Here is a 10,783-nt window from a genome sequence, read left to right as displayed (position 1 = left end):
TGAGGCGACGGATGAGGGCTGCCCCAAGCCACCCATAAGGAGGCGTGTGTTACGGACCCGAGCCCAGTGTCGTAGCACGGAGCGGTGACGACGAAGCCATCTGTGGGTCAGCTCCCGAAACCCCCTCCAAATGGATGACGCCATCTAGTGAGGACGGGGTATACCGTCCACAGGGGCTGGATTCCCGTCTTAATCAGCTCGTAACATAGCCGCTGCTGACCTCTGGTGAGGTGGCGCTTAGACCGCAACGCCATCTATGGAATGGATAGGTGGACGTTTGTGTCTAATCCTGTAAGTGAGGTGCCCTAGAGTGTCCCTAGTACTGATGACGTGTCTGATTACAGAGTCGACCTGGGACTGCTGTATTGGACGATGAGGCAGTCTACCCAAGGCAGCCATAGTCTCTCCACGTGTTTGCTGCAGAAGCTGTGAGCCACCCCTGGACGAACACTGTTGAGTGTGTTAGCCTGCCTGTGACGTGGCAGTACCAGGAATCGTCTTATCTGGGGGCTGGCTGGTGGGAGAGACTGACCACTGTGGTGCAGAGAGAGGAGAGTGATCTGCGGAATCACACGAGGCTCCTGCCTAGTGCTCGCAACCCTAGTATCGGTCGTGGAGTGGCCTACGCAGCGGAACTGATTGGAACCTGCCAGCTACAGGCTGGATTTGTGGTTGAAGGCCTCCACAACGGTGCACCCAGTGGGACTGTGATTTGGCTGGCCTGTGGCCAGGGTAGATTCGCCTAGAGAATCAAAAGATTCATCGTGAGGCCATGAGAAGAGAACCAGGGCTACTCATCTTGAGCACCATAGAGCATCCCGTGTCTTCAGAGGAAGACAAGTTATTGTATATACGTGTAGTTATCACCCCAGCGAGTGACTGTGAGATATTTATTTATGGTGGTGGTTAATATATATATATTTAAACTAGTGTATTTGTATCCCTTCCCCTTTAATTTAACTTGCGTTGCGGAACGCACCCCTTGAAAGCCACTACTAGCTTGGGGCCGGATACCCAAACTCTAATAACATCAGAGAAGAACCCAGTTGCGACCCAATAGGGCCGTAACAGCATGCAGGACGGCTTCACCAGCCAAATCCTGATGATGCCTGGTCTAGTGACAATACACCACCATTTGTAGACAGTTTCACTGCCACACCAGGCCTAACTGTCCCAGTGCCAACCACTCCCGTGTAATTCATACAATTATTCCTGACACGGGCCCTCATTGAATATATATCACAGTGGAAACGAACAGGTATGCCAGACAATTTATTCAGAATGCTTCCAGGCACACCATGAGGATGTGGCAAGAGGTATCGTTGAAGGAAATGGCCAGGTATTTGGATCTATGTTGATGGGTATTGCACCCCTCCAGACGATGAGAATGTACTGGCAAACTAGCCGGTTGTGGCATATGAGGACCTTCAATATTTTCATGACTGCAAAACGATACCAACATATCAGCCAGTTTTTCCATAGTTACAACAAGCTTGCAATTTCCCCAAACAATAAGGACCGAATGGTAAAACTGCGCACAATCATTACTTATTTTACCACCAAGTTTGGCACATACTACGTTCCCAATAAAGCACTCAGTTTGGATGAAGGAACAATGTCGTGGCGTGGTCATTTATCCTTCAAGGTTTACAATCCAAATAAACCAGATAAGTATGTGGTAAAGTTGTACATGCTTGCTGAGGCAGGGACTGGCTACATTATTGACTTTGAGGTGTACGCCGGAGTTTTTTATTTTTTATTTTTTTTTTATTTTTACATGCAAGCATGCGTATAATTTACAATAAAAACAGGACAAATATAACAAAGAACAAAAGTACAAAGCACACATATGTACAAGGACAAAGGAACAAAGCAAGAGAAGACCAGCCAGAAGGGCTGACCACAAAACAAAAATGCATATACAAACATTACACAAATATAAACACAGCGTAAGACAAACATAAGGGAAAACCCCAAGACAAAATGCACACAAAACAAGCCTGCTAACACCTCAAACACATAAGAGGGGCAAGAAACATACAAGAATAAGGATAATAACAAGAAAGAAAACAGATCCGCCATAACAAACGAAAGGCAAAACAAAGTGGCAAAGCATAACAAAGAGCACACGCCAACAGCCTGAAGGGAACACAATATGACAAACAAGCGCACAACAATACAAACCGGAACACGCAGGAACCGGAAAACAAAACCAACCCCACCCACTAACATACACACCCCACCCGCACCACACAACCATGCACACAACAGGAAACACAGAATACACAGAAATCATTTGCGAGGAACAACGTGAGAAATGTACTTCTCCGGGAAAAAATCGTAAGGATACTTCGCCTTGTAAGCTTCCCAGACTAGATCTTCAAGGTCGGTAGGGTTTTTAATCCCCCGCTCTTGAGTTGGTATCATAAACTCAGGAACATCTATATCTGGCGGCATTGGCCAACGCCCGAGGTCACTGACGCAAGTTGCATAACGAGGCTAGGGAGCGCCATCCACGCCCTTTGAGGAAGCGGACGACACTGAAGAAGCGGACGAGGGTCGCCGAGCCTGCCACGCCTTCGCACACATCGGAGCAGGGGCCGGACGATGAGACGATAGCACCTCCACGGAGACCGCAGGAGACACGGAAGGGACTGCTGGAAACGGAAGAGGTGGCAAGACCGCTGCCGAGGAAACAGGTAACGAGGAAGGGGCCACAGAACATCCAGAGCGAGCATCCTTTCTCAACATCACCACCAGGCCACCCCGCTCACCACCAACTACAGCAGGGGGAACCACAGCCCATGAAGAACCGGAGCCATCCGACGCAGGCAACGCACCTGAAGCAGGACCCTCGGACACCGGACCAGAAGTGGAGGCCGAAACACCGGCACCGACATCCTCAGGTAAGTGCACCTCCAACACCACTGTAGTGTGCACCACATCCGGAGCCACCCCACCTTCAACGGAAGGACCGCACTCGTCGAAGTCGCCAATTTCAGCCCACGCAGAAGAATGCCTGGAACGCTTCGGCTCGGGCCGCACATCATCAGACCCGGAGGCAGACTCAGCGACACGCGCAACACGAGCCGGGCGAACCGACGCACTCCGCAGTACGGCAGCATCCTCAACCACATGGGGCACCAGGCCAGGCACAGGGGGAAACGCTGGATCAACCCCATTTCCCAGCACAGCCGGAACAGACGGCGAGGGCGCAGGGACTGTGACAGACACAGCAGAGGAAGAACTGGAAGACGAGGGGTCCGAGCAGACGGCAGTCGGAAGAGGCTCAAGGACACCAGCCTGAGTAGGCTGAGCACCAGGCGAGGACACAACCTCCGGAGGAGGTGCGTCAACAACATAGGGCGCAACAGGCGGAGCAACAGCTGACACAGAGGTCACCTCCTCAGCCGAAGAGACGTCCACATCCACCGAATCAACCCCCACAGGAAGCGGCGGAAAATCCTCCTCACTGAAGAGATTCACTGGCGCAACGGCAGACGCAGAACAGTCAGCAGCCTGATGGCCCAAAAGGCCACAACGATAACACGTCCGTGGCTGGCGGGCGTAAAACACCCGAACGTTGTACCCCATAAGGGGCACAGAGGACGGAATATCTGCCCGGAGTCTCATGCCCAGGGTGCGAATGTTAGACCTCACACCTTTAAGTGGTCTGGAAGACACCACGTTCACCCTCACACTAACTACCGCGCCAAACCGGCCGAAATACCGCCGTAGCAGATCCTCTGGAAACTCCAAGGGAGCCCCATGCACACTGACGTAAGTAAGTGCACCACTTTTATCAGAGAGGGTTAAATTACAGTGCCCACACCATCCGGCAGGGGTAATGTCCGCCCCTCGTATCGCCGGAGAAAATCGCGATACGCCACCTCCTCTGTGAACTTCACAATCGCCCTACGGGCCGTGACCAACTCGACCCCATAAATCGCAAACACACGAACAGAGAGCATCTCACACGCCAGCGCAATCTCCGGGTAACCAGCCCGCACAGAGAACTCTAGTCTCACAGACTGAGCCCGGACGACAGGGGGTAGAGGGACCCCCATCGTAACGCCACGTCAGCACAGCGCGGGCAGAGACACACCCGCCCTCAATCGGTCGAACTGGCAAACAACACCAACTGCTGGAGCGCCAATGCAACACGTCCGACCCCTACCGAAGCTAGGGCCAGACTCACCCCTCCCGACGATGAGAATGTACTGGCAAACAAACCGGTTGTGGCATATGAGGACCTTCAATATTTTCATGACTGCAAAACGATACCAACATATCAACCAGTTTTTCCATAATTACAACAAGCTTGCAATTTCCCCAAACAATAATGACCGAATGGTAAAACTGCGCACAATCATTATTTATTTTACCACCAAGTTTGGCACATACTGCGTTCCCAATAAAGCACTCAGTTTGGATGAAGGAACAATGTCGTGGCGTGGTCGTTTATCCTTCAAGGTTTACAATCCAAATAAACCAGATAAGTATGGGGTAAAGTTGTACATGCTTGCTGAGGCAGGGACTGGCTACATTATTGACTTTGAGGTGTATGCCGGAGTTGGTAAGACAACAGTGGAGACAATGATGGCCTTGATGCGGCCATTATTGCACAAGGGTTATCATCTCTATATGGACAAATTCTATAACTCTGTCCATCTCACAGAATTGCTACGGGAACATGGTGTGTACACTTGTGGAACACTCAGATTGCAGCGTGGCGCCCCCAAAATTCTGCAACAACTTGCAAAAGGGAAATTCCCTGTTGATCAAACCATTTTCAGGCGCAAGGACATCACTTTTATTATCCTATGGAAAGACAAGAGAGTGGTGTCAGTGATCACAAACTGCCACAATGCTGACACACAAGAAGTACAACGAAGGAAGAGAGTGAGGAAACGTGACGGAGCAACATCAGTAAAGATTGTAACTGTGAACAAACCAAGTGCCATTTGCGACTACAACACCAACATGAAAGGTGTTGATCACTTCGACCAAATGGTCAAATATTACAGGTTCACCAGGAAATCACATAAGTGGACGAAGAAATCACATTTTATTTCCTTCAGATGGCTCTACACAATGCATGTGTTGTACAAGATGTACACAACTGATGCCAAGAAATTGACCCTACTCCATTTTCACGAGGTAGCAATATGGTCCCTGTTGAGGTGGGACCAGAACGAGTGGCCTGCCACTGAAAGCCCTATCCCACATGCTGAGGATTACCAAGATCCTTCTGATGATTTGGCAACACCTGGCCCATCTGGAGTGAGGCTTCCTTTATTTCCTCCTCCACCCCAAGCACAAGACACATCCTCATCTGACACAGAACCTGAAACGGAAACGCCTGAACCTGAACCTCGTCCTCCACCAGCGAAAAACCCACGTATTGTTGATCCAGAGGATAGGCTGAACAAGAAGTTGACCCATGCTATAGTGAAAATTGCAAAACGTAAACGGTGTCGTGTTTGCATCAAGTCAGGAATAAGGAGAGACTCTATGTATCAGTGCAAGACATGTGGAGTTGCTCAGTGTGTCACACCATGCTACACAAAATACCACCGCAAGAGGGTATTTTGGGTGGCGAAAAAATAGCGCCTCTGCAACCATCCACTCCACCTAACGGAACATCTGTTGAGCAACTTCAGGGACATTTTCCTGAAGCAGGTGGAGTGGATAACCAAATGCTCAACTTATTGGCCTTCCATCATCACATCGTGGGTAAGTACACACACTTTGTATACATCATAAGGGACCTCGTAGCCTGGTGGATAGCGCGCAGGACTCGTAATTCTGTTGCGCGGGTTCGATTCCCGCACGAGGCAGAAGCAAATGGGCAAAGTTTCTTTCACCCTGAATGCCCCTGTTACCTAGCAGTAAATAGGTACCTGGGTGTTAGTCAGCTGTCACGGGCTGCTTCCTGGGGGTGGAGGCCTGGTCGAGGACCGGGCCGCTGGGACACTAAAGCCCCGAAATCATCTCAAGATAACCTCAAGATAAGATCATTGTGAAGTTATTACTTCTTCCTACTTTGCTGTTGGTACCTCTATATATAATCCGGTTCTTATTGCTTAGATTGGTGTGTCTACATAGTGCATCTTATTGCGAGTATTTTGATACCAAAATGAACAATGTAGCACAAAAACTTCCATTGGAAAAATATTTTTGTTTGTCGGGTGTATTGGGTGTAGTGGGTGTAGAAACTGGTGTTCGGGCAGGTGAGGCCTCGACGTGTTTGGGGGTGTTTGCGGGTGAGGCGCGCCCATGTAGTATAACTTTTATGGATATGTCTGTGTAGGCAATTTTATTGCAATCACAGTGATACCAAACAAAACCATATGCAACAAATTTTGACTTGATAAACAGAGTAGAAACATATGGGCGGAGTTTGGCTAAGTTTAGCGTGAACGCATAACAATGGACGCAGTTCTTTATTTGGTGGTGGCGTAATGTTAGCTTTGGTGAAATTTTATACATATATTTCTATAGAACATTTCATTAGCTACAGTTATACCAAAATAAAACCCGTACATCGAAAATGAGGGTCACAAACATGAGGAGAGTATAAACTTTTCAGTTGTGGTTGAGGGCATGTGCAGCTGGACGTGCTGGAGCGGGTAACCCTACGCCAACTTCCCACGTTCTTGTGGGTGGGGCGACACCATTATTTATGGTTTATATTCATATGTCCGTGTCTGGAATTTTATTGCGGTCAGAATGATACAAAAAGAAACGACGAATAACAATTAAGAAGTTGGCAAACATAAAAACATCGTAAATATTGATGCGCGGTTTGATGCTCACGGCAAACGACCTCCATAGTTTCTTATTTGGTGTGGTTCTCATGTCGGATTTAGTGACAATTTATGTATATATTCCTCTAGAGCATTCTCTCGCAAACACATTAATATCAAATTTAAATACATACCGCAAAAATTAAGCTTAGCAGCCCTATATTTAAAAAATCAATTGAGTCAGGCAGAGTGCCAGAGTTTTGGAAAGTTGCTAATGTGATACCAGTTTTTAAGAAAGGAGATAGATCACTTGCGTCTAACTATCGACCAATTAGCCTAACATCTATTGTGGGAAAGTTACTCAAATCTATAATAGCAAATAAAATTCGTCTTCATCTTGAAAAACATAAATTAATAATTGAGTCGCAACATGGTTTTATAAATGGCCGTTCATGTCAATAACAAATTTGTTATCTTTTTATTCTAGCATTGTTGAGGCAGTTGATCGTGGTAAGGAGTGTGATGTTGTGTACCTTGACTTTAGCAAAGCTTTTGATACAGTGCCACATGAAAGACTGATTAAAAAGATAGAGGCTCATGGTATTGGGGGTGCTATATTAAGCTGGATTAGGGCATAGCTATACCAAAGGAAACAGAGAGTTAGTATAAATGGAGTCAAGTCAGAGTGGGAAAATGTTGTAAGTGGGGTGTCTCAGGGCTCTGTCCTGGGACCTCTGTTGTTTATAATATATATATATGATTTAGATTCAGGTTTGAGTAGCAACATTTGCAAATTTGCCGATGATACGAAAATCGGTAGGGAAATTAATTCGGAGGAGGACTCACTATCACTTCAAGTTGATCTAGATAGGGTTTTGAAATGGTCGAAGGATTGGCAGATGCAGTTTAATGCTGATAAATGTAAAGTTCTGAGGTTAGGTAATGATGATAGGGTTACAAGATACAAGCTAGATGGTGTTGAGATTGCGAAGTCGAATTGCGAAAGGGATCTGGGAGTTATGATTAGTAAGAATTTAAAACAAAAGGATCAATGCATAAATGTTCGTAATAAAGCAAATCGGACACTTGGATTTATTAATCGCAGCGTTAGTAACAAGACACCTGGTGTGGTTCTCAATCTATATCTTGCTCTAGTTAGGCCCCATTTAGATTATGCAGTTCAGTTTTGGTCGCCATATTATAGAATGGATATAAATTCACTTGAACGTGTCCAGCGTAGGATGACTAAGTTAATTCCCCAAATTAGAAATCTTTCATATGAAAAAAGATTAACAAAGCTTAAGATGCATTCACTGGAAAGGCGAAGAGTTAGGGGTGACATGATAGAGGTTTACAGGTGGGTGAATGGACATAACAAAGGGGATATTAATAGGGTATTAAAAGTATCAACACAAGACAGAACACGAAACAATGGGTATAAATTGGATAAGTTTAGATTTAGGAAAGACTTGGGTAAATACTGGTTCAGTAACAGGGTTGTTGATTTGTGGAACCAATTGCCGCGTAACATTGTGGAGGTGGGGTCCCTCGATTGTTTCAAGCATGGGTTGGACATGTATATGAGTGGGATTGGGTGGTTATAAATAGGAGCTGCCTCGTATGGGCCAACAGGCCTTCTGCAGTTGCCTTTGTTCTTATGTTCTTATGTTAAAAGATTATAAACATTTTAGTGCTGACGCGCAGTAGGCCCGCACTAACGGCTCACTTGGGGGTCAAGGCTAGCCTACTGCCAGGGAGCGCGAGTGTTAAAAGAATCAACACAAAACAGAACACGAAACAATGGGTATAAATTGGATAAGTTTAGATTTAGGAAAGACTTGGGTAAATACTGGTTCAGTAACAGGGTTGTTGATTTGTGGAACCAATTGCCGCATAACGTGGTGGAGGTGGGGTCCTTCGATTGTTTCAAGCGTGGGTTGGACATGTATATGAGTAAGATTGGGTGGTTATAAATAGGAGCTGCCTCGTATGGGCCAATAGGCCTTCTGCAGTTACCTTTGTTCTTATAAGAACATAAGAACAAAGGCAACTGCAGAAGGCCTGTTGGCCCATACGAGGCAGCTCCTATTTATAACCACCCAATCCCACTCATATACATGTCCAACCCATGCTTGAAACAATCGAGGGACACCACCTCCACAATATTACGCGGCAATTGGTTCCACAAATCTACAACCCTGTTACTGAACCAGTATTTACCCAAGTCTTTCCTAAATCTAAACTTATCCAATTTATACCCATTGTTTCGTGTTCTGTCTTGTGTTGATACTTTTAATACCCGGGGAGCTGGTCGGCCGAGCGGACTGCACGCTGGATTTGTGATCCTGTGGTCCTGGGTTCGATCCCAGGCGCCGGCGAGAAACAATGGGCAGTTTCTTTCACCTTATGCCCCTGTTACCTAGCAGTAAAATAGGTACCTGGGTGTTAGTCAGCTGTCACGGGCTGCTTCCTGGGGGTGGAGGCCTGGTTGAGGACCGGGCCGCAGGGACACTAAAGCCCCGAAATCATCTCAAGATAACCTCAAGATAACCCTATTAATATCCCCTTTGTTATGTCCATTTACCCACTTGTAAACCTCTATCATGTCACCCCTAACTCTTAGCCTTTCCAGTGAATGCAACTTAAGCTTTGCTAATCTTTCTTCATATGAAAGATTTCTAATTTGGGGAATTGTGGGAACCGACCTGTGAGATTTATATTTATTTAATTTATATATTTCGATAGCAATTGGTATGATGATAAGTGGACTGTATTTCTGCAATAATCTCACAAATGGATCCTCTACACATTAGGGGGGTTTATATTTAATTTATATATATATATAAATTTATATATAATAATTTATATATATAATTTATATATATAAATTTAATAAATCAATAGAGTCAGGCAGAGTGCCAGAGTTTTGGAAAGTTGCTAATGTGATACCAGTTTTTAAGAAAGGAGATAGATCACTTGCGTCTAACTATCGATCAATTAGCCTAACGTCTATTGTGGGAAAGTTACTCGAATCTATAATAGCAAATAAAATTCGTCTTCATCTTGAAAAACATAAATTAATAATTGAGTCGCAACATGGTTTTATAAATCGCCGTTCATGTTTAACAAAATTGTTATCTTTTTATTCTAGCATTGTTGAGGCAGTTGATAGTGGTAAATATTGCGATGTTGTATACCTTGACTTTAGCAAAGCTTCTGATACAGTGCCACATGAAAGACTGATTAAAAAGATAGAGTCTCATGGTATTGGGGTGCTATATTAAGCTGGATTAGGGCATGGCTATACCATAGGAAACAGAGAGTTAGTATAAATGGAATCAAGTCAGAGTGGGAAAATGTTGTAAGTGGAGTGCCTCAAGGCTCTGTCCTGGGACCTCTGTTGTTTATAATATATATCAATGATTTAGATTCAGGTTTGAGTAGGAACATTTGCAAATTTGCCGATGATACGAAAATCGGTAGGGAAATTAATTCGGAGGAGGACTCACTATCACTTCAAGTTGATCTAGATAGGGTTTTGAAATGGTCAAAGGATTGGCAGATGCAGTTTAATGCTGATAAATGTAAAGTTCTGAGGTTAGGTAATGATGATAGAGTTACAAGATACGAGCTAGATGGTGTTGAGATTGCGAAATCGGATTGCAAAAGGGATCTGGGAGTTATGATTAGTAAGAATTTAAAACAAAAGGATCAATGCATAAATGTTCGTAATAAGGCAAATCGGACACTTGGATTTATTAATTGCAGCGTTAGTAACAAGACACCTGGTGTGGTTCTCAAGCTATATCTTGCTCTAGTTAGGCCCCATTTAGATTATGCAGTTCAGTTTTGGTCGCCATATTATAGAATGGATATAAATTCACTTGAACGTGTCCAGCGTAGGATGACTAAGTTAATTCACCAAATTAGAAATCTTTCATATGAAGAAAGATTAACAAAGCTTAAGTTGCATTCACTGGAAAGACGAAGAGTTAGGGGCGACATGATAGAGGTTTACAAGTGGGTGAATGGAC

At 45.2% G+C, this 10,783-nt stretch overlaps 1 protein-coding gene across 1 annotated transcript; it reads left to right on the top strand.

The window, feature by feature from the left end:
• Positions 1-4,350: 4,350 nt before the first annotated feature.
• On the top strand, positions 4,351-5,610 carry LOC138366796 (piggyBac transposable element-derived protein 4-like). The gene has a single exon (XM_069328083.1). The coding sequence runs from the start codon at positions 4,351-4,353 to the stop codon at positions 5,608-5,610; it is 1,260 nt and encodes a 419-aa protein (XP_069184184.1).
• Positions 5,611-10,783: the final 5,173 nt, after the last annotated feature.

This window comes from Procambarus clarkii, chromosome 2, assembly GCF_040958095.1.
Source record: "Procambarus clarkii isolate CNS0578487 chromosome 2, FALCON_Pclarkii_2.0, whole genome shotgun sequence".
Classification (NCBI taxonomy): domain Eukaryota; kingdom Metazoa; phylum Arthropoda; class Malacostraca; order Decapoda; family Cambaridae; genus Procambarus; species Procambarus clarkii.
This window is presented reverse-complemented; position numbering and strand designations above follow the sequence as displayed.